The sequence below is a fragment of the Notamacropus eugenii genome, chromosome 1 (assembly GCF_028372415.1).
Source record: "Notamacropus eugenii isolate mMacEug1 chromosome 1, mMacEug1.pri_v2, whole genome shotgun sequence".
Taxonomy (NCBI): Eukaryota; Metazoa; Chordata; class Mammalia; order Diprotodontia; family Macropodidae; genus Notamacropus; species Notamacropus eugenii.
Genome location: NC_092872.1, coordinates 38,928,287 through 38,953,695, shown reverse-complemented (window position 1 = coordinate 38,953,695; position 25,409 = coordinate 38,928,287). Strand labels below are relative to the sequence as shown.

The window sequence follows — 25,409 nt, the reverse complement described above, 5'->3', positions numbered from 1 at the left end:
GCGACATCGGAAAGGGTGCTGTGCTTTTTGAGCAAAGCAGAATTGAGACAGCACAAAGTAAACACAGGATGTGCAAATTTGGGGTAGCCACCAAAAATATTGATACATAGTATCTGTGCCCAACCTGTGGTAGAGCATTCCGAGCTCATATTGGTCTGATCAGCCACAGTCAGACACACTGAAATTTCACTTTATCGTGGTGATGTCATTTTGGTCCTCTTCAAAGACGAAAGACAACAACCATCAACCATGAATAGTATACTTTCTTCCACCCTAATATTGTCATTACTTTCTCCAAACTTAGATCAATCACATATTAACATTATCTTTGTCCTTCTGAATTTATATTGAGTTTGTTAAATATATCTCCAACACATTTTAATCTTCTGCCCTAGGCACCTCTGTACAGTTATAAATTGGAGAGAAGATATTGGCTTGCATTGGTAGTTTGAGTGTCCTCATCTAGAAATTCCTTGTATCAGTGAAATCATAAGTCTCAACCTTATACACACACACACACGCACACACACACATACACATACACACGCACACATATATACACACATGTTTGTGTGCTTGTCCAGGTCTTATCCCATTTATATTGTCTGTGAGCTCTATTTTCTGTAAGCTCTAGACAGGACATTAGTACTAACTTATCTTTACCACTAACTAAGTAGTTGTGTCTGGCCTTGAATAAGTTACTTTACCTTGCCTGAGCCTCCTTTTCCTCATCTGCACAATAAAGTGATTTGGATTAGGTAGGTGATCTCGCAATTTGTGTTACCTTACAAAATGTCAGTTGGAAGGGGTCTCAAAGGTCGCTGTATACAACTCATGACTTATTCCCTATAACACACCAGACAAGTGGTCATAAAGACTTTGTTTGGCCAACCCTCTCCTCACATAGCACATTCCACTTTTGGGTGGTTCTGATTGTTACCAGGCATTAGTTGATAGCTAGATGGGCAAAAACAGACCAAAGAACAAAATATGAAGGATCAAGGCAGAAAGGAAAACTCTACAGGTTTTGCTTCTGGCTCCTCAATATTTTATCTGTACTATAGATTGTTCAACCTCTGCTTGTGTTGCTTACCTACATGAGATAGTGTGACAATCTAAAGAGAGTTCTGGACTTCAAATCAGAAAGACCTGGGTTTGATTCCCATTTCTAGCATTAGCTGTGTGACCCTGGGTATGTCACCCTCTCTGAGCTTTAGTTTCTCATCAGTAAAATGGAGATAGCCTACTTTACTATTCTGATTCCTAGTTGAGATCATGTATGTAAAGCACTTTGCAAATCTTGACACGATATATGAGTATTAGCTGTTATTCTTGGTTATCAATATGTGGTTCCTAGTTTTGATTCCTACTTAACATGATGTCAATTGACTAGCTCACTGTCTCCTACAAGGGTTTTCATCTGCATGTGAAGTATAGATCCCTCTCTGCCTGTGTTCACTCGGTTGCCAAGTCCTTTTGACATTTTCTCTGTATTATCTTCTCTTAACTTCTCCTTCAATTACTCTTCTTCAGACCTTTATCTCTACTTGCTGAGACTTATTACTTCTTAATTGATATTGCTTAATTGAATAGCTTTGTGTGGGTTAAAAGACCCTTACCCAAAATTTTAAATAAACGAAGAGGCTTCTTGATAAGAACAGAAAGTGATTTATTCAATTCTTGCAAGAAAGTGGCGTCTCTCCACCAGGGCAGGGCTGATGGAAGGAGGCAACTTACAAAGGATAAAACACCATCATATACCCTAACACAGAGAATCCCACCACTCCATTGGCTAGGAGGCGGGCTTACAGTCTAAATGCAAAAAACTAGACAAATCCTGGGAAATATTCACCTATCCCAACACACTTCCTTATAACTAACTGCTGATGTGGCTATTCTATAACTAAAGTAAAAGGTGGGAAGGGGAGGAGAAAGAGCTTAGCTGATGTGGCCATACTATGAAACAAAGAGAGGTTTGATTAACTTCCAAGTTTCGGCTATAGTCCATTATGTCCTTATTTGGTAAAAACAGTGCTCAGATAGCATTCTCACCAAGGGAGAGAGGACAGGAGGGGCCCTGCCCACAAGTCCTGGATTCCTGGAAATCAGGTATCCAGAAAGAGAGGCCTTATGGAAAAGAAATTTTATTTAGAAAATACAGTATTCCCCATATTTATTATGAAAAGTCTTCACGATGTCCTCATTTCACTCAGCTTCTTAACTGATCTTGTTTCTATCCTTTCCAGTCAGTTTTTTTTTTTTTATACCATTGTCTGGAGACATCAGGATATAGAAGAAAAGTCACTGGCCTGGGAGTTGAAATCTGAATTTATGTCCCATTTCTGACACCTCCTAGGTGTATGACTGTAAGAAAGTCATTTACTCTCTGAGCCTTTCTTTGTCTTTAACATGGGAATCATGCTACTCAACAGTACTTACATTGCTCTAACAAAAATTCTGGAAATTTTTAAGTATCGTAGAAATGTAAGCTGCTGCTGTTATCAACTCAAAACTCTTCAGTGTTAGTCTGAATATGATATACTCCTGAATGTGATGTAGATTCCTGAAGGCACCACATCCCCAACTCCCCTCATCTTCAAGCCTGGCACTAGACTGCCTTGTTCATCTTAGGCATAGTACTGTCTATATTTTATATGCAACTAGACCCCAATTAGTGTGAACACTAAATCTCACTGTGTGATTGCATATTCACACTACTTGAAGTTAATACACTGTGAGAATTTGACTTTCACACACTGATTGGGACCTATCTACACCAAGCAGTTTGTACTATCCTGTCTGCATTCTAGCCATACATACTCCCGTCTACATCCCTTTGTTTTTTATTTTATTTTATTTTTTTCAATTAACAAGCACTTGTTTTCTCTTCCTCTGAACTCCATGTCCTCCATTTAAGGGGGAAAAAACCATAAAACTTATAACAATTATACATAGTCAAGCACAATAATTTCCTACATTGGCCATCACTGCTTTGTCAGGAGGAGGATACCATGTATTCTTCTGGAATTGTGGGTGGACATTGCAGTGATCAAAATCGAAGTTACTGAGCTTTCAAAGCTGTTTTGTCTTTACAGTGTTGTTGGGATAATATAAAGTTTTCTTTTGGTTCTCACTTTATTCTGCATCATCCCATAAGGCCTTCTCAAGTTTCTCTGAAATCATCTTCATAATTTCTTATTGGACAACAGCATTCCATTATGTGCCATAATTTATTTAGTCATTTCCCAATTAATGGGCACCCTAATAGTTTCTAGTTCTTTGCCAACACCAAAAGAACTGCTATGAATAGTTTTGTGTATATGAGTCCTATCCCTCTTGCTTTGATCTGTATCAGAAGCTTAATAGTGGTATCAGTGGGTCAAAGAATATGCAAAATTTACTAACTTTTAGGGCATAGTTGCAAATTACTTTCCAGAACGGCTGTACTGGTTCACAGCAATCAACAGCATATTGATGTTCCTGTTTTCTTGTAGCCTTTCCAACATTTATAATTTGCCTTTTTTGTCTACCTTCCTGATGGGTGCCCAGTTGAGATTATATAACTTATAAATTTATAACGGACCCAGTCAACACAATTTTGAGATTTTTCTCTAGCTTCAGTCAGCAGCACATGTGAAAATGAAAAGGCAGTGGATGGTGGGAGTAATCGAAGGATGAGGCTTGGGAGGGCAAGTCTGGCAATAGAATAAGGAGCTTGAGAAAAGAGAATAGTGTACAGTTGAACAGGTTTCCCAAGGGTCAGAAAGGGGAAAGGAGCACAACATAACCAGCACAGGGGTAAGGGCCTGGGAAAGAATTGAGGTATAGAGCAGCTGAAGATTGCAGTGAGGTCAAAAAACAGATAACTATCTAAAACCAAAGTCAAGAATCATATGTAGTGGAGATAAATTCAAGGCCTCTACAGTAAGATCAGGGGTATAACAAGAATGTCAGTTGTCACAACTGTCATTTGAATAGTGCTAGAAATTCTAGCTATATCAATAAGATGAGAAAAAAAAAAGATTGACCACATGCAAATAGACTAAGAGGAAACAAAATTAACACTTTTTTTACCAATAACATGATGACTTAGAAAATCCTACAGTCAACTAAAATTTAAACAATCAATAACTTCAGCAGAGTAGAAGGGTATAAAACAAACTTACATAAATCATTGGCATTCTGTATATTACCAACAAATCTCGCAGCAGGAAGAGCTAGGATTAGAAAGTCCATTTAAAATAGCTACAAAATTTATAAAGTATTGGAAGTCTATCTACCAGGACACACACTGGAACTTATATGAATATCATTACAAAATATCTTTGAAGAAAAAAAGAGCAGACCTAAGTAATTGGAGAAATATTTACTGCTCAAAAGTAGGCCAACCTAATAAAATAATAATGATACTAATATTAACAACAGTTCTACCTATAGTAGTTTACTTATTCAGTGCCATGCCAAACTACCAAAGGACTACTTTATGGAACTAGAAAAAAATAAAAATTAAATTCATGTGGAGGAGCAAAAAAGGTCAGGAATATTAAGGGAAATAACCAAAAAAAGTGGAAAGGAAGGGGTCTAGCAGTACTAGATCTCACATTATTCTACAGTGCTGTAATCATCAAAATGATTTGGTACTTGTTAAGAAATAGATCAGTCATTGAAATAGATAAGGTACACGAAGATACAGAGCCAAATGAACACAGTACCTAAATGTCTTTTATGTAGTTGTTTTCATCTTGTCTTAACTCATTCGCCTGTGAGCTTCTTGAGAGAAGGGTTTGTTTTGTTTTTGTATCCCCATTGCCAGTAATATAGTTGGTAATTAATAAATTATTGTTGATTTGTAACACTTATGTTAAGGAAAGGTCCCTTTGTATGTTTTTTAGTAATAGTTTGTTGTTTTTTTTTTAAATAGGAGTGAGTGCTATATCTTGTCAAAAGCTTTTTAAAATTTTTATGTAAATATCTGGGCAGGGTATTGATCTATAAATTTTTGTTGTTGTTTTGGCTGTTCTGATGTTTATGTTATCAAGATCTGGCCCTCTCTGGTATTTTTGCATCAAGCTCTTATTTGTATTATTGAAGGAACTTCTTTAGTTCCCTTCTTTTGCTATTTTTCCCAACAGTTTATATGATTATTTTAATTGTTTCAGTCATCTTCATGTATTTCATTGCTACCTCTCCTTTTCTTAGCTCCTATTTAAACTTTCTGTGCATCTTTACATTTCAAGTGTTTTTTTGTAAGCAACTGTTGTCTAAATTATTCTTCAATCTGCTTAAGTTTTTTGAGTGAGTTTATGACATTCACAGTTATTGTTATTAATTGTGTATTTCTTGCTCTTCCTTATACTTTTTCCTCTTTTTACTCCCTTCCCCTTCTTTACCTAAAAAAAGTGGATACTAAAAAGGTGTGTGTTCAGCACCAGTTCTCTGTATTTACTGCATTCTGCTTCTATTTTCATGTCTTTTTTCTCTAAGTAAAATTCTTTCTCTTTCTTCCCTTTTAAATCTCTATTAATGATTACCCTCCAGTGTTAGACATTGTTTTGCTTAACAATACAGTTATCCTTTCCACATCACTAGAGTTAGGAGTACTGTGCCCCCTGGACCTGGAAAATACACATAAAATTTTTTGGCCCTCCCTTCATAGCAGAGAAGATGTCTGATTTTTTTTCCTTTTCTTTTATGGGACGTTTACACTACCTTATAAAATTTGGGTTAAGTACTTGGTCGGAGGCTCTGTGTCGTCTGCTGGCCTTTATGTGTCATCAGCAACTTCTACAAAACTCCCCAGAAATTCCCATTAATTTCTTATGCCAACCTACAATATATTGAAACCATAATAGGGAAAGTCGTGATGTCAGGGATAACTGTAATCCTTCTGTGACTATGCCTTCTCTTTTATTCCCCCCTTTCTCTTCTGTTTTCTTGTTGAATTGACTATTTTTGCTCTGCTTTGTATGTACTTGTGTCTGTTTCTTTTTACATGTGTCCTTGTTTTCTACCTTCATTTGACTAGTTCATGTAAAAGTGAGGTTCAAACACTGCCCTCTTCCCTGCCCCTCCCTCTTTATTTGTATAGTATCTACCTAAACACCTCAGTTCTATGAAGTTACCTCTTACTTTCTCCCTCTCATTTTCTTTAGTGTATCATTTTTCCCTTTTCTTTCTTTTTTTATGATCATCAAAACATAAAAAAGTATTCCCAAGCCTTCTGACTTATTTAACTACCTCTCTAACCTCTAATGATAGTAGGGTTCTGAGTGGACATTTGTATCATCTCACCCTATTAGAATGTAAATAACTTCATCCTTGTATAGTTTCCTTCCACTTGGTCATATTTACATTTTTATGCTTCTCTTGACTCTTCTCTTGTATTTGTATTTCAAACTGTTCAGCTCTGGACTTTACATCAGGAATATTTAGAAGTCATCTTTCATTGAAGGTCTATTTTTATCCTTGTAGAATTAATTTCAGTTTTTCTGGATATGTTCTTAGATAGAAAAATCTACCTCTTTTTTAGCTGTCTTCTCCTATATAGTGGTGTCAGCTAAGTGTTATAAAATCCTTGCTGTGATTCCAAAATAATTGAATTCTTTCTTTCTGCCTACTTGTATTTTTTCTTTGATGTGGAAGCTATGGATTTGGTCCATGACATTCTTGTAAGTTTACATTTTGGGGTTTTAGGAGATGACAAGTCAAGTCAGTATTTTCACTTTGCTTTCTGGTTTTAAGTGATCTAAGTGATGCATGTTTCTTTTTTTGTCATGGTTTTCATACAGTCCATCAGACAATGGTCTCTTTTACCAAGTCCTTTGTTTTTGACAGAGCATCTTATATTCCTTATTATTTTTTCAGTCTTTTGTCTTTGTTTTAGTATTTCTTGTTGTCTTACGGAGTCATTAACTTCTGTTTGGCCCGTCCTGATTTTCTAGGTGTTTATCGTTTGAATAAGGTTTTGTGCCTCTTGTCCTGTGCTGTTCTTTCCTCTGTTCTTTCCTCTGCAGCTGTCATCTCTTTTGAAGTTTTTTTTCCTCTAGAACTTTTATTTTATTTAAAAATTATTTTAGCTTAAAATTTTTTTTTAAAAATTCTTGCTTCATTTCTCCTAGGAAATCTAGTTGCCTTTGTTTTTCTTTAAAGTTTTACTTGTTGATATTTTGGACTTATTCTCTTCTCCTGAGTTTGTGTCTTAGATGTTCCAGGTATTTTAATGGGAATCTTTGATCTGTTTGTTTGTTTATCCATTCTTAGAGCCTTACTTACTAAATTAAGACTTTTTTTAATGGTCAGGCTCTGTATACTTCTGGAAGAAATGTTGGTCATGATTTGTTTTCTCTGGGATCTTGCTGCTGCTTTTTCCAGTTATGGAGTTCTGTGTTCTTCAGGAACCTCTGTGGCAGCTCTGGCCGGGGATGTACAGATTTTTCAGTACAGCTAAGGGAATCACTGCCCGTTTGGGCTTTGCAGCTCTCTGACTCTAGTTTGACCTAGGTGATAGAGATGCAGGTTTGCCGCTGATTTCTCCTCCAGTAGCTTGCCCTTGGCCCTAGTTCCTTTTATCTAGCTGGAAGGCTCTCTTAAGTTCAGAGAGATATAACTACTGTTTTCCCTTGGGTCTAAACTACCTACTCTGGTCACTCTGCCACAGCCTGAATTTGTAGAACTCATGTCCTCAAGCTGAGCAACTGCTTCTCATTTGTTCTTGCACCTTTTCTGGTACATTGCCTCAGGCCAAGGCTGAGCTGGATCCGTGACCCTCATTGCCATTGTATTTAGCTACTTCTTGACCTTGTACACAGCCACAGGTAGACCCCTGCTTACCTTCAAGTCTTTGCCTCAGTTCACCCAGCTCTGGGTCTGAGTGACAAAGCTATTATTTGACTCCTGTTCCTGCTCCTTATACAATACACAGCATCAGGCCCAGTCCCGGATGGATCTGTGAACATTGTTTGATACACAATCTCAGGCCTGACATTAATCCCTATTCTTGGGCCTTCTTTCTTTATGCTACTTCACTTGGTGATCTCATCAGCACCCATGGATTTAATTACAATCTCTATGCAGATAATTCTCAAATCTTCCTGCCCTGTCCCAATCTCTCTGTTGACCTCCATTCTCAAATCTCCAGCTACCTTTCAGACATCCCAAACTTGATGCCCAGTGGACAAATTAAACTTAACATGTCCAAACAGAACTCCTTATCTTTCCCCCTCAACTCTCCCCTCCCTCTTGACTTCTCTATTTCTGTGGAGGACAACATCATTCTCCCATTCCCTCAGGCTCACTACTACAGTCTTTCACACACATCACCTCCCCCCCCAACATCCATTCTGTTGTCAGGTCCGATTTTATCTCTGCAACATCTCTCAAATAAGTCCCCTTTTCTACTCTGACACTGGCACCTGTCTAGTGCAGGCCCTTATCACAGTATACCTTGATTATTACAATGGCCTGCTGCTGGGTCTGTCTGCCTCAGATCTCCCAGTTCATTGTCCATTCAGCTACAAAAGTGATCTTCCTAAAGGAAAGGTCTAATCATGTCACTCCCCTGTTCATTAAACTCCAGTTACTTCCTATATCCTCCAAAAGCACAGCAAAATGCCCTGTTTGGAACTCAAAGCCCCTTCATAACCTAGCTTATCCTACTTTTCCAGTTTTCTTATGCTTTACTCCCTACAATGTTCTCTTTAATCCAGTGACATGCATCTCCTGACTGTTCTATGAAAAAGAAATTCCATTTCTTGCTTCTGGGCATTTTCTCTGGCAGTCCCTTCTGTCTGGAATGCTCTTCTTCCTCTACTCCATTTCTTTTCCCAGGCTCCTTTTAAACCCCATCTTTTACAGGAGGCTTTTTCTAGCCTCTCTTAATTCTAATGCCTTCTCTCTATTAATTTATTTCCTATTTATCCTGTATGTAGCTTGTTTGGTATGTATTTGCTTGTTGGTTATTTCCCTCATTAGAGCACCAGCCCATTGAGGGCAGAATCTGCTGTCTTTTGCTGCTTTCTAGCACACTACGGGCACATAGTAGGCATTTAATGTTTATTGACTGATTGTTCTGACAGACCCTCTGCCTACCTCCTAAAGACTTCTGACTTTCTCTCTATTCTGATTTGGGCTGGGAAAATAACTCATTGTGATTTCTCCTTCCCTACTTAGACTGGTCCTCTTCCTACAACTTTGCGGGAGTCAGTGTGGAAAAGAATTGGAACATTCTGCTGTTTCTTACTCTGCCATCTTTGCCATCCGAATCTTGCTCTTTCCAGTCTTCATGTTTTTGGTCATGTTACCTTTCATGTCTAAAATTGTCTCTTCCCTTTAACTGCTCCATTTTTTGGAAGTCCCAAGCATTTCTGGAAGGTCTAATTCAAATGTCACCTCCACCATGTAGTCTTCACTGACAACCTTTTCAAAATCTTCCCCCACCTACTTTCAGGTAAAAATGATCTCACCCTTCTCAAATTTCTCATAGCATTTTGTCTGGACCTCTTTTCATTTTTACCTTACATTATTTGTGGGCATATATCTTTTTTTCCTTTAAATTATAAGCTTCTTGAGAGCAGGTTCTCAACTCAGTTTAATTCATCAAAATTTAAATACCTATTATGTACTAGATATAATGTCATAGGAATTCAAAAGCAAAAACTGAGTAATTCCTTTCTAAATTTCATGGAGTGTATGGAGTGGTGTGGGAAATGTTTTGACATATACAATATGTTCCTAGGTAATAAATCAAAGAGAGGGAGAGTATACTTACAACTTGGAGGGAAACATAGGAGGTGGCATCTAGCCCGAAGTTGAAGAAACCTAAGTATTCTAAAAAACATGTGAAGAAGAAGCACTTTTCATGAATGTAGGTTGAACTGCTCCCATGCTAGAGAAGGGGAATGGAATTCCAAGTTTGGCTGCAACATTGCGTATGTGAAGGGGAGTGATAAGAAATGAATCTGGAAAGGTACTTGGAAAGCCAGATTGTGGAGGGTTTAAATTAGGGAACTTGCATTTTATCCTAGGGGGAAGAAAGACCCACTGAAAGTTTTTGAGCCAGGGCAGTGACATGGCTTGAACTTTATTTTAGGGATATTATTTGGGGAACTATGTATTAGAGGAAGGGAAATACTGAAGGATGGGAGAACAATTAGAAGTCTTCTGTAATAGTCCAGATAAAAGGTGATGAGGAGCTAAGTGGTCAGTAGATGCACATGGTTCTGGAGGAGAAAGTGAGGTTGGTGATCTTGCACAGCCCTCCCTTACTCATATGGGTGAACTGCAAGTCATGTCATCCTTTCACTGATGTCATGGTCCTCCTCAAAAACGAAGGATAAACACAAGACACACACACACACTTTCTCTCTCTCTCTCTCTCTCTCTCTCTCTCTCTCTCTCTCTCTCTCTCTCTCTCATATCATTTATTGATTTATTGCCCCTTTTCAATATCTCTCTCGCCCTTTCCTGGCCCACTCGGACCATCATCTCCACCTGCTCCGCATACTCTATGACCTGCTTGGCCTGCTTCATGAAGAGGATGTCTGTATTCTCTGGTTTTGGCTGCTGGCATTTGAAGCTGTCGTCATTGCTGGGTCCCAGTACCCTGCTGTCTTCTTGGATGTATATACATTTGTATAAAGAGTACTTTACATAAAATAGACACTTAATTACTGTTTGTTGAATACATATGTGGGGTTGACTTAAATCCCTCAAGTATTAGGGCACCTTGGGAGAGCACATCAGTATGATTACTCCCTTTCTCAGTATAGCTTATTACTCCTCTGATTTCTTGCCGTCCTATGTGATTCTATACCCTGGAATAAGCCGTAGAATTTGTTCAAAATAAGTGTGATTTGAAGACATTGAATACCCAATGAAATAGAATCCTTGTTAATGTGAAATCTTTGGGAAAACATTTTAATTCCAAACTGTTTCTCCACCGTAGCAGCTCCGTGGTGTTTGGGCACAAGATGTTGTGGATGGAACTTGTGTAGCAGTAAATAACAAATACAGACTCATGGCATTTGGTTGTGCTAGGTAAGTGCTATGTTTGTTTTAAAAATCATTGCCAAAATTTTTACCTTTTTAGTTGAATAAATATCCCATATACAAAGTTGTATTTAGTACAGTCTTTTTTATTGGTAAAATTTTATCTTAAAATAATTATAGTTACCTTGTGTTTTGGCTGTTTTAAAATATCAGATTTTTGTTACAATATATTAATATCAAGGCTATTTCGCTTGTACTGTAGTTGGATCTGTGTTAATTCATTAAAATTTTAAATTCTAAATGTAAGCTTTCTTCTACATCTTAAAGATAGCACACTGATACACAGATTTAGATGTTTAAATGTGTTCACACATAACTACGTATGCATCAAATAAAACACTTGAATTTTTAAATTCCTAAATGCTCTTCCACATTTTTATTTATATATTTTTATTTGAACCACTAAGAAAGTTGATTCCAGTAATCTCCGACTAGTGCTGCCATGCTGGAAAGGGAAGGGAGTTTTAGTCTGGGGAATCATAGGGGTTGTGAGCTAACTAGTGCCTAGAATAAGAGAGGGTAAGCAAGGAAAGGAAGATGGGAGTGAACGGGGGAGAAGTACTCACAGGGCAACAAGAGAGTTGGCCAGAAGCCTGGGTGGAGACCATCTGAAAGTGACACAGGCTAAGCTGCATCTTTGGAGGGAGCACATCTGGAAGGTCTCAGATCCACTGAAGTATTTGGACTAAGGAAAGATAGAGAATTCACTACCTGATCTTTGTCACTATGTCACCTCTCTGGGCCCTTGTTTACTTATCTGTAGAAGAAGAATCTTGGCTGGATTTAATTCATCAGAGATGGACTAAGCACTTTTTACGTGAAAAATGGTCTCTGTTCTCAAGGAATTCTTCTACTTGGGGAAGGATGCAACAGTATCACAGAAATCAATACAAGAAAACCTACAAGGAAAGAAAATGTTAACAATCAGGGGTAAAGGGAAAGACTTCCCTTAGGAAGTAGCACCTGAAGCTAACCTTAAAGGAAACTAATAATCCCAGGAGATAAAGTTAAGGAGTGCATTCCAGGCATGTAAGACAAAACCTGAACTTTGGCATGAAGGCAAGAGATGGAATGATGGAGTTTGGGGAGCAGCAAACTTGGAGCACTTTGGCTTCATCATAGAGTATGCGTAAAGGGTTAATGTGAAGTGAGTCTAAATAAATAGACTAGAACCAATGGGAGACTTCAGGTGTCAAAATGAAGAGTTTGTGTTTTTATGCTTGGGGTAATAGGGGGCCAGAAGAGATTCTAGATAGGCTAAGAGGTAAGGGTAATGGGTACCATTGTGAACATGTTGAATTTAAGATTATAATCAGACATCCCAGTAAAAAACATTGGTAATGCAGGTCTGGAGTTCAGAAGGTATTAAATCTAGGTGTATAATTTTGGAAGTGTTTTGAATAGAGATGGTAATTAAACCTATGCTAAGTCTGTGGGCCCTTTCCTATTTTCTTTTTCATTTTTATTCTCTCATTTGGTAATTTTCATCAGCTCCCATGGATTTAATGAACATCTCTATGGAGATGATTCTCAAGTCTTTATATCTAAGTCTGGTCTCTCTACAAAGGTCCAGTTTTGCATCCTGAAATTTCTATGTAGTATTTCAAACTGGATGGCCTGTAGTCATCTTTCTCATCCTTTCCAACATCCTTACCATGAAAGATGCAATTATCTTCATCTTAGTCTTTTTCTTTTGCTTATCATGAGCACTGCAAGGCAAAATGATCAGTGTTCCATGAAATTGAAGTGTTTTTTTGTCTTTGTTCTAAAGTTCACCAGTTTCTTACTTTACCTCTCTAATGAGAACTTGTGCTACATCCTTCCATTTATCTGCAACTTCCTTATATCTTCTCATTTCATTTATAATGATAATGCCAATATTGAAGTATGCATAGATGTAAAGCCTAGCTATGCTGTAATATGAAAATAAAAGTAACCATAGTTTAAAATCCTTTCTGTTATATTTCAATCTGTTTCTGTGTTGATTTTTAAAAAGCACAGTAAGTGTAAAATAGCTAAAGTTAAGGACCTTATTTTTAAGTATGCATGTTTCTTATGAGCCAGAAAGTTATTTTGGTGAGCTGTGATAATGTCACTTCTTATATTTGAGATTGTATAGTTTTTCAGAAGTAGTTTCCCCCTCAAAGATTGTGTTATTTACTTTCCAGTGGATCTGTGCAAGTTTACACAATAGATAACACCACTGGAGCCATGCAACTGTCTCACAAATTGGAGCTAACACCAAAACAATATCCTGGTGAGTTATTTTTTTATACTATTTATAAAGCTTACTGATGTTGATTTTTGTAATGTGCAAAATATGTATCATAAGCTGAAATGTACGTACTAGGAGTAAAAATATTTGAAAATTTGATAGTCTGACATTTCATTAGTATTCCTAGTTTCTAACTGGAACTGATTCCAACCCCCTCCATGGTTTCCCTTGATGTCCAGTTTTTATTCATATCCACAGAAGATCCATCCTGTGGCTGGCGGACTTCATTTGGTTCTTTTATTATAGTGTGACTTCACTGTGGTATCCAGCTGTCTGTCTGTAATCCTTTATTCTCATTATATGAATAGCCTACCTTCTTTTCCAGCCATACAAATTTTTGATGAAGCCCATTAATACTGTCATGACAAAATTCTGTAATCAAAGAAAGGAGATTTTCCTATCTCTCACTGATGATGTGTTCAGAATAATATTTGGTATTCAGTAGAACTCTGAAACCCTGTAAGCATGGCTTGTGAGTTTGAACATTTCTCTTCACACATCACATCTCTGTGTCATAAAGGCCTGACCTTAAGCTGAGGGTTAAGCCTGTCATAACCCTAGTGTTACAAAGAGATGCCAAAGTAACCAAATTGCAGCTTAAAAAAATTCATTAGTTATGTAATTTGTTGAAATAAAATTTTACTCATGGAACGGTGTATATAATGACTATGGGAGTGTATATTTTTTATTTTTTTTATTGGGGATGTATATTTTTTAATTGGGGATATAACTTTGGGATCTTGAATAATTAATTGTGATAAGTTTCTTTTAGATATTTGATGTTCCATTTGTTTATAAGATTTTAAATGAACTTTGATTTGTAATATTTAGGTAATTTTTGTCTGCTGGCTGGTTGGATAGTAAGATTTGTTGGGAGCTATGTAATAAAATGAAAAGGTTGAGTTAAGGTGATAATGAAAATCCCTTTCTAACTCTAATTCATTTGAAACCCATGAAATAGATATTTTATGGATTATTAAAAATATGCAAGTCATATGCATCCCTTTGCTACTTTATATTACTACTTCAATTAGTTGTACATTCAACTTAAAGCCTTCCTCAGCAGGTTGGCTTATTTCTGTCTTGGTTCAGTTTAAGGCCCTACACTCGACAAGTAGAGAGCAGCAGCACCAAGAATTCTGGGTGTCAGACTCGAGACTTCTCTGGGTTTTGCCTGTGCCCACATGGATCTTATCTGCAGAGGCCCTTGATATTTATATGTATTGTGGGAAAGATATATTTTATATCAAAACATTGACTATTAGCAGAATTGGAAATTTGTTCTCCTTTCTCCTTATCTAACTGTAGTACTTATGTTATAGTATTGGTATACGTATCAACTGAGGCAATGTATATAAAATTCTTTACCTACCTTAAAGTGGTAAGTAAATGACAAGTACCATTGCTGTTACAGTTAAAATGAGGAAGCCTCACCTTTTGGAACAAAATCAATTCCAGCTAAAATGGTTAAAAATAAAAATTAACAGAATTTTTAAGCAATTATGATACTAAAATCCATTTTTGTTTTTTGAGGGTTGTGGAGGTTTTGGGGGGGTGTTTTTGCCAAAAGAAGAAGTTAGTATTTTTCAATCTGAATTTACTATAGGAATAATTTTATATTAATATTACTATAACTTTTCTGTCATAGTAATTAATGATAGGAACTGTAGAGGAACACTACAGGACTCACACACAAAAAAAGAAAAGATGACCCTCAAGAAACTACAATTAATTGCATCTTACTAAAGGTGTAGTAAACTGCAGATGCAGAACTAGAACTAGAACTCAAGTATTTTAATTCCAATTGCAAAAACACTCCACTGAACTCCTCTGTATATGAAATATATGTAAAGTGTGCTTACAAAACAACCTTTTCCCTTCCTTTAACATTTTTAATAGATATTTGGAACAAAACGGGAGCTGTTAAATTGATCAAGTGGTCTCCTGATAACAGTGTTGTGATGGTGACTTGGGAATACGGAGGCTTTTCTTTGTGGAGTGTGTTCGGTGCCCAGCTGATTTGTACTCTTGGAGGAGATTTTGCGTGAGTGAATGAATTATAACTAGTATTAGAGAAAATAACTTTTTTTTAAAAGACAAAAAAGAACTTTGTATCTTGGGATTGTCCTTTTTGTTTTGTTTCCTCCCTCTTCTAAACATTAATTTCTAAAGAGTTGTTTTAGAGCTTTTCATTGCTTTATCACCTAAAAAGACATTTTTAATGTATCTCTGGAAACCTGTCTTCATAATATTTAATATGTTCTGAAATATCATGATTTACCTTGCCAAATTAAGTTCTGACAGAGAATGTCTACCCTCTAAAGTTGTCTAATTTATAGTTTCTTATAGCTGGTGTGCAGGATGGATTAGAGGGGGAGTGACTGGAGGCAAGGAGAACAATTAGGAAACCTGCAATAGTCTAGGCAAGAGATGATGAGAGCCTGAACTAGGATGGTGACTGAGTATATAGAAGAGGATATTTGCAAGAGATGCTACAGAAATAGAATTAGAAAGACTTGGCAACTTATCGATATGTGGGGTGAGGAAGAATAAGGGGTGAGGAAAACTATAAGGTTCTGAAACCAAAGTGACTTGGAACAGATGATAATGTGCCTGATAGAAATAGAGAATTTTAGAATAAGAAGAGCGGATTTAGGGGTTAAGATAATGAATTCTGTCTTAAACATAAATTGTTAAAAATAATTTAAGCTAACTTAAAACATATTTAAAAAACATGGATTTTGTATAAATTCTTTTTCTAAAAAAAAAAAGTCAAAGAGTCAACTTCCCATCAGAGACTAGAGAAAAAATGGAGATTGGGAAAAGATGTCAGGAGCTTTTGAAATGAAAAGTAGGGGTTGGGGACTTCATGGTAAGTCAAAATCCTATGCTAAGAATGCCTATTTTTCTTTCAGTTACCGGTCAGACGGTACTAAGAAAGAACCTCTTAGGATCCGCGCTATGGTAAGTACTCCTGTAAAAGCTGGCACCGTGCGGGAAATCTAGGTTGTGCTTTGTCTGGTGGTTTTTGTTTTTTATGTGATCTAATGTTCTGCCAGAATATGAATAAAGTCTTCAGTTTGTAATTTTTGATTGGCTAAAGCCATTTTTAAAGGTAAAGGGGAACACTAGTCAGTCTTTAGTCTTTAATTTTTTATTCTTTTTGGTGATAATAGTTATCATGTAGGGCAGAGTTGGTTGTAAAAGAGGCATATCTTTTTTACTTGAAAATACCTGCATTTCTTTTGTGATTCCTTTGCAGCTATTTTTTAATTCCTGTCTTTCATATAACCAGGCACAAAACTAAATGTATGTTGGACATGTTGCCTTTAAGGTCCTGCTAACAATTTACCATTAAATGTTTCTTGAGAATTACTATTATTCTGTTATTTTAAAATAGATTAAATGCCCTTTCTGGTTTTACAGAAATCAGTGGGATAAACCTTTCTATGTCTGGTGTCGAACATAATCGTACACATCTCTACCACTCACAAGTATGTTTGTGAATAATCCCATAAGAATTATGGAAACATTTCTTCTAGGAATAAGAAGAGAGGTTTTTCCCTGTCATCTTTTTCTGGATCATGAAGCTTTCTAGACCGAGCTGCTCTGGTTACGAGAGAGAGAGGAGAGAGTGCGTGTGTGTCTGTGTATCTGTGTGTGTGTCTGCGTGCAAGGGGACAATAAAAGAAAACAAGAAGCCAAAAGGTTTTAGTATTAATTTATTTGTGCCTTGGGCTCTTTTTTACCACTCTAGGTCAGGAATGGTGATTTTGAATTCTTTAGTCCCCTTTCTCTGTAATCCAGTTAAAGGAATTTAAATAATAAAGTAGAACATTTCCCGAAGAATCATGTCCTAGGTTTGGTGATGCCAGTGTTGTCTATATTTTGTTCCACTACCCCACATGTGGAGCAAGGAACGTGACACTCAGAAAAACTGAATTTTAAGGTGATTCTAAACCACTTTGATTCTAGCAACATTTCATAATGCTCCAGAAGTCATGAACAATTCTGGCATGCAAGTAGCATGGGAATATGTGTAGTTAAGATGAGATGGAAGAGGCTTTTTTGATATCCAGGAGTAATTTTTTGTTTCCTTTTCACACAAGAGTTGGGGTGCAGAAGGTTATCATCTGTGGGTGATTAGTGGATTTGGTTCTCAAAATGCCGATGTTGAGTCTGACATCAAGAGTTCAGCTAATCAGCCTGGCATTCTACAGTTTCAGTTCATCAAAAGTGCACTCACTGTTAACCCTTGTATGGTAAGTAGGTTTTTATGACCTATAGCATTTTAAAGAGATTTTTTTCAGTTATCTTTTGAGGTTCTTACCATTTAAAAAAGATGTCATTTTATACTGTTAAAATCTTGAACCACTCTCATTTTATAGGTAATAGTTTCTGATTTTGTTTTCTGTCTTCATTTATTTTGTGCCAGAAATTTTCTTTCTGGGTCCATGATGTCCTTTTATGTATTTGTAGGATAAGTAAAAACAAAGTGGGTTCACTAAGAACAAAGTAGGAGAGGAAGAAGTCTCAAAAAAATTGAGGTAGCATTCTGTCCTGTTTGTGTTTTTGCTCTTATAGGCTATCGCCTGTTCTATCCCCAGGGAGCTATAAAAGAAACTTTTTACAGCATTTTTCCATTCTGATCAAGTTCAAGTATTTATTTGCAGATTTGCACGTGAAAATAATTTCTTTTCACTTTCTGCAATTTTAAAGTTTCTTTCAAAAATTATCCCTTCCCCTCAAAAAAAAAATCCATCTTCATGATGCTGTGGATTTTTAAAAAACTATTTTACAGTCATACACAACCATCTGCCTTTTAGAGTTCCTACTCAGTTTCTTCCTTTGCCTCAGGCATTTTTAAATTTTTGGTGTATTTCAGATTGAAGCAGGATAAAATAGCCTCTTCTCAAACCTTTCCTACAATTTCAACTAAGCGGTTCCCAGAAAAACAGAAACACTCACAGAAAAATAGCATTGACTTTTATGTAAATGAAACATTCATATCAAAGTGACAATAACTGGGATTTCTTGTAGTAGAAAGAATAACTAGTTTTGAAAGGCAAGGCTCTAACTAGCTGATGCATACTTCTCTAAACTGGAAAAACATAGCCTTGAAAAATTATGTTCTTCTTTATGTTATTTTCTTTTTCAATTAACAAGTATTTTCTCTCATATTCCCCTCCCTTCTGAAAAAATGAAAATCAGAACTCTTATAACAAACTGCATAGTCAAGCAAAAGAAATATGGGAAGATAATGTGTACAAAGGAATAGGAGCAGATAATTTAACTTTCTTTTAATCATTTAATTTCTTTCATTTAATTTTTTTTTAAGTTTTATTTATGCATTTTGTTTTTATATATTTTTCCTGATAATCCCTGCCCCCATTGAATCCTCCCTTGTTAACATAAAATTAATCAATCAACAATCATTTATTAAGCATAAACCATATACTAAAAACGTTAAGCAAAACCAATTAACACAGTGGAACTATCAGATAGCATATGCAATATTATGAATCCCTAGGTTTCCACCTCCCACTGAGAAGAAGGGTTTCATCATGTTCTCCTGTGGCCAAGATTGTTCCTTATACTTTATCAAGATTCGGCCTCTTTGCAGTGTTCTTTTTATCTACAGTATTGAAATCACTGTTGTACACACCTTTCTTCTAGCTCTGCTCTCTTCACTTGGGTTAGTTTACTTAGTTTTACCCAGGTCCCTTTTTCTTTTAATCTTACAGTTAGTATCTCTGTCTTCAGTCTCTCCCCACTTCAACCCATGTGCTACCAAAATATCAAAGAATCATCCTCAAATGCAAGTCTGTGTTCCTACCCTTTTCCGCCCCCCACAGACTACAATGGCTCCTTATTACCTTTAGGATCAGATACTACATTCTCTATTTGCTTTTAAAACCCTTTATAATCTGACCTCTTCCTGCTTTCCCAGTCTTCTTATATGTTACTCCCATCTACATACTCTACCGTCCAAAACACTGGTCTCTCTGCTGTTCCTTTCAGAAAGACATTCCATCCGTACGTTTTTCCTGGCTGTCCCTCCTGCCCGGCACACCCTCCTTCCTTCATGTCTCAACTAAAATTTCACATTCTACAAGAAGCTCTTCCCAGTTCCTTTCATCTGAGCTTACCTGCAGTTTATCCTTTACATATTTGTGTGTATATACATGTATATATATATACATATATATATATGTGTGTGTGTGTATATATGCATGTGTATACGTACATGTGTGTTTGTGTGTGTGTATAAAATCTGTCCGGAGTTATTTGTGTGTTCTCTTCCCCTTGAGCTTGTGAGGCCTTGTGGGCAGGCATGTGTCGTTGTTGAGGAGTTTCAGTCATGTCTGACCCTTCGTGACCTCTTTTGAAGTTTTCTTGGCAAGAGTACTGGGGTGGTTGGCCATTTCCTTCTCCAATCTCTTTTACAGATGAGGATCTGAGGCAAACAGGGTTAAGTGACTTGCCCCAAGGTCACATAGCTAGGAAGTGTCTGAGGCCAGATTTGAACTCAGGAAGAAAGACTCATCTTCCTGACTTTAGGCCTGGCACTTCTATTCATTGTGCTACCACACTACATCTGGCACATTAGGCATTTAATAAATGCCTGTCTAATTATGGTGCAATATTATCTCATGACATTAACATAGAACAAGTCAGCCATTTTCCGGTTGATAGGTACCACTTTGTCCCCAGTTTTTTGCTACTAAAAAAAGTACTGTTGTGAATATTAAGACCTTTCTTTCTGTTCTTGCCTCCTTGGGATATATACCTATTAGTGCCTTCATTAGTTCAAATGATATGCAATTTAGTGATTTTGCTTGCATAATTCCCAGTTGTTTTCCAGAATAGTTATAATAATTCATAACACTTTCAACACTGTTAATGTGCTTTTACAATCCATTTTGAAAACCACTTTTTGGTTTTTTCAACATAATAAATGAGGACCATAGAGGCAACGAGATGTACTTTGTGTTTTCCGTGTTATCAGCCCAGGAAAATTTCTTTGAGGTCTCTTGCACTTGAGTTGGAGCCATTACTGCTCATCTCACAGCTGTACGTTTCTATGACCTTATTCCACCAACAGCAGTCCATACCCTTTCCAGTTTTACCAGCACCCATGAAATCATTATACTTCACCACAACTACTAAAGCTCCTTATTTTCCCACTTGGAAATTTGGTTCATTTATTAACAAGAAAGGTCTTCCATGCAGTTACATTGCCATCTATTGGCCGTTGTGAAAATTGCCGTTAGTTTGGGAGTGCTTTTGGACCTTTTGGATAAAATGGATTTAAACAAAAATTTCATTTATGGTGAGAATTTATAATGTAGCTTATCTACCAAATAATCTCATTTACACAAATTGTGATGTATTTTACATTCTCTTAAAAGATAACTACAGAATTTAGGAGTTCAAATTCACTTTAGGGGTCATTCAGTCTAACCTGAACCTTACCAAGAATTTCTCCTATGGAATCCATAATAAACTATCAGTTTTCCCTTGTTTTTGAACACTTCCAGGGAGGGAAACATAGTAACATCAGACACTTTTGAAGAAGGAAATTATTGGAAAAACTTTCTTAAAATAAACCTAAATCTGAAAACTTCTACTCATTATTTCAAGCTCTAGCCTCTGAGACTAAACAAAATCAGTTGAAATTCTTCTTTCAAAGACTCAGAGACAGCTATGATACTTCTTCACACTCCCAAAGTTATCTTGTCCCCAAGTCTTTCAGCTTCTCCTGATTTAACAATAGTTGCCAATATTCTGAATATCCTTCACACTCCCTTCTGGAAACATATCTTATCATCTATAAAGTTCCTAAGATGGAATGTCCAGAACCGAATATAGAAATCCAGACATGGCCTTATCAGAGCAGTGTAAAATGTGTAAATATACTTCAGTTGTCCCAAATACTGTGTTTCTCTTAATGTAACCTAGAATAGCTTTAGTTTTTTCCAATTGTCTTCTCATATTTGTTGACTCATAGTAAACTTGAAATCCACAAAAAGCCCTAGACCTTTTTTTCACAAGAATGGTTGTTTAAGCACATGTTTCTCTTTTCTGGTTTCATGAAGTTGATTTTTTTTAACCCAAGTGTAGAACCTTATATTTGTCCTTTATAAATTTTATCACATTTGATTGGACCCATTCTTTTGGCCTTTTCAGATGTTTTTGAGTCTAGACTATCATCCATCCTAGCAAGTGTCTACCTTTATGTCACACCAGGATAAACGTTGAGATCATTTATGGACATCATCAATTTTGCAGCTACTTCATAAACCTCTGCTGTGCACAGGGCCTTGTTCTAAGTGCTGGGGATGCACCCATGATACATCCTGCTTTTAAAAAGCTCACAGCTGAATGGGGATATACATATAGACAAATAACGATCATACAAAGGAGAGGGAGACAAGTAAAAGGTACCCTGAGAGATTTAGAGAGGGAAAAGTCACTTTCATCTGCCAAGGAGAGTTAGGGATGTGTTTTATGGAAGAGTTAGCATCTAAATTACACCTTGAAGGAAGGCCTTCAGCAGATAGCATCGGGATGGGGATGAATGGTAAACATGTAGCCCAGGTATGAGGGAGAGCATAAAAAAAGGCACAAAAATGGGAGAGTAGTCCATTTGATCCAAAGTGGGGAGTATGTTTAGGGGAATAGTAAGAATTAAGATTGGAAAGATGGTCTGAGACCAGATTATTGAGGGCCATGAGTGTTTCAAGAGTTTATTTGGCAGGCAGTAGAGAGCCACAGAAGTTTGAGGAGAAAAATGATATAATCAAAACAATTGTTAAGAAGATTAGTTGCATAGTTTTGTGAAGGATGGCTTAGAGGGTAAAGACATGGAAGCCAGAAAAGCTAAGAGGCTATTGCACTAAGTCTAAGCACTAAGCAGGAAGAAATAAGGGCCTAAATAAGTGTGGTTATATGCAAACTATACTGAGGAGGTAGAAAAGACTTGAAAACTTTTTAGACGTAAAGGGTGAGAGAGAGGAACTAGTCAAAGATGTGCCTACATTATAGCTTGGGTCGCTGCAAGCATGATAATTCCATCAATATGCAGTTGAGCTATTTAGTACGGGTGGAAAAATGGATTCTGTTTTGGATAAGATAAATGTGAGGTACTGACAGGGCATACTGGTGGAGACTATAATTGGCAGTTAAAATATTCAACTGGAGCTCTGGAGAGAACACGAAGGGAAGTATATGTAGGTGATATTCTCTCAGTCTCTATTTTGACTAAATCTCTCCTTTGCCTATATCACTCCCTAATCGGTACTATATCCTTCCTCCCTCAGGGTAGGGACTGTGCCTTTTAAAAAAATTTTTATATTCCTACTCTGGAGCTGTGCTTGCACATAGTAGGCATTTAATGAGAGTTGGATAAATGTATGAGTGATATGTTAAGAGGTGGTAGAATTAAGGAAAGGATTGTTTTTCATTTTGTTTTTGAATGTGGGCATATTTGTAGTCTAGGAAAAAGGAACCAATAGACAGGGAAAGATTGAGGTTGTGGAAGAAGAAAGATTCCAAAGGCAACTGGAGGGGATATGAGGCTAAAGGGAACTATGGAGTGTGGTAGCTTTGGTTGCCTTCTCTGAGACCTAGAACAAGGATAAAAGGATGGCTAAGAGTATTGAAAGGCTTCAGTGAGAATGGGACATTAAGAGAAGCCAAGTGGGGCAGGGGGCAGAAGACAGTAGAATTGAGGGTTTAAGAAGCTTAAAACTGCCATTCCAAATAACACAGGACAGTCATTAAGGGACGAATAAACAGACTGCTGTGTGTAGTGAGGGCCTTGCATAGATTAGCCATTACACAACACTTATTATTTAGCTTCCATTTGATCCTACCTAATAACTGGAGTGTTAATTTTTTTAAATTGTTCCTTCTTTGTCTCCTCTCACACAGAGTAACCAGGAGCAGGTGCTACTTCAGGGAGAGGATCGCTTGTATCTGAACTGCGGAGATGCTTCCCAAGCCCAGAATCCTAGAAACTCATCAGCACATTCTGAACATAAGCCCATTCGGGAAAAGAGCCCGTTTTCAGATGGAAGTTTAGATTCTCAGGGTTTAAGCACTTTACTTGGGCACCGACACTGGCACGTTGTGCAGGTAGCTTCATTCCGTGCTGCGCTGCTCTCTCTTGTAGCACTTGGTGGGATTGCTCCTGAGGCTTGTTTTCAGAATATTTTTTCTGGTGCTGCAAAAAGTGGAGTGACTTTTGCCTTCTTGTGCCATGTTTTTTCTCCACCTTTTTATGTTCTACTTTTTTGGTTTCTTCTCTGTTCTTGCCACTTAATGCAGAATGTATTGTATTCTGCTGTAAATCTTATATCAGCGTACAGTGTCTTCAAGGGAAGGAAGTTTTGCCTATCTCCCTTCCATCACAACTATATGAAATGCTTATTTATTAAATCCAGCTGTGTCGTAAGCAAAGGTGTGGTCATGCATATTATCACCGAAGATTAGCCTGACCAGCCTAGTTCTGTGCAGCTGGCATTAACTCAAATGGAAAAACTGAGTGTACTGTGTAGACTTACAGCCTCTGTCCCATGCTCTTGTGTCCATTATAGAATCTCTGCCATCAATTTATAACAGAATATTTAGCTGTTCAAACGTTAAAAAAAATCCTTTTCAGAGTATTGGTAATTAGCATTCAGGAAAGAAAGAAATACCATAGTTTGGTACAAAACATTCATTTCAGAAATTTACTTTTTGGGAAAAAGCTAAATTAAAATGAATTAATGAAACTAACCACCATCTTGTAGCTTCAGTACCCTAAATCTTCTTTTCTACAATACCAAATTCTGTACTTCTTCCTCATAAATAGTGTAGGCTCAGCTTTCTATGGTCAGAAACTATTTCTCCACAGTGGAAAGGCGGCTCATTTCTCACCTTCTTGATCCTAACCCATCTCCATGCATACATGTACACTTCATTTCCTCACTCAGTTTCTACTTTCCCATGGTAGAATAATATTTCAAAGTGAATTAAACAAGAAGATAATTATCTTAGTGTTTTAAAACATAGTGTGTATGAATATAGTATGAAATTTTATTGATTCTGCCATAAAATTGGCCAGTGCTCATTATGCCATTTTATAAGTAGTTATTAAATAAAACTGAATCAAGTATTTCTTTTATTAAAATTTTACACTGCTCCTTTCTCTCTTGGTAGCCATTTGTCTGCTATTTTCATTTCCCCATATTAGGAGTTATTCATTCTACACTGACTTAGTGTCAGTGCCAGTCCTTCCTAGCCAGGTCTGTGCTGCCAGAGAGCCAAGTAGAACAGGGCATTAAAGCAGGTAGGGCTGGAATTCAGAAGACAATCAGGAAATAAAACAAAATTAATTCCCCTCCATCCCTAAAATTCCATGATTCTAAAAACCTATTAGACTACCCAAACAAGCACTTGATAGTGCTGATTTAGGACAATAAAGAAAGGTGTTTGTCTATTGATTACCAGCAATAACATTCTATCGTTATACCGTCTATATATGAGATTCTAATATTTTTCTATCAAAACTAATTTCATTTTCTGAATTTTTCAGTTTTTCCCAGAGTTCATAAGATTATATCAAAGCTAGTAATCAGTGATGATTATATTAGAATAGCAGCATGGAATTTTTAGAGCTGGAAGGAACCCATACAGATTATTTAATCCAACCACTTCTTTGTTTAGGTAAAGAATCTCAGCCCCAAAGAGTTGTTTAAGAATTGCATTAGATCACAAAGTTAGTTGGTGGTGGGCCTGTCATTCTTATCTAAATAAAATAACACTGCAACCAAAAAACTTAAGTCCAATAGGAATTATTTCTATTTTTTTATTATTAGCCTGAATTTTCAGGTCTTTAATTAAAATTATCCTTTGTTTCCTTTACTTAGAACTCCACCTAAACAGAGATGTTTCCTTGAACCACCCCCTGTTATACCCTTTAAGCTTAACACAGGTACTTAGTCTAATTCCCTGTTCAACATAAGATCCTATTTACAGGTCCACTTTTCCTGAAAGATTTTGCATTTTATGTGTTCATGATTTTCTTTTACTTAAGCAAATA

General features: G+C 36.7%; 1 protein-coding gene across 6 annotated transcripts in view; it reads left to right on the top strand.

The window, feature by feature from the left end:
• Window positions 1-25,409, top strand: part of RIC1 (RIC1 homolog, RAB6A GEF complex partner 1) — a 164,026-nt gene that overhangs the window by 103,742 nt on the left and 34,875 nt on the right. For 5 of the 6 annotated variants that reach the window (XM_072597126.1, XM_072597094.1, XM_072597085.1 and 2 more), the window contains 6 exons: window positions 10,943-11,034; window positions 13,215-13,303; window positions 15,221-15,365; window positions 16,237-16,285; window positions 17,431-17,583; window positions 23,258-23,461. In XM_072597126.1, the coding sequence (XP_072453227.1) occupies window positions 10,943-11,034; window positions 13,215-13,303; window positions 15,221-15,365; window positions 16,237-16,285; window positions 17,431-17,583; window positions 23,258-23,461 (732 nt within the window). The remainder of the gene's footprint in view (window positions 1-10,942; window positions 11,035-13,214; window positions 13,304-15,220; window positions 15,366-16,236; window positions 16,286-17,430; window positions 17,584-23,257; window positions 23,462-25,409) is intronic. The other variant, XM_072597103.1, reaches the window with a different exon arrangement.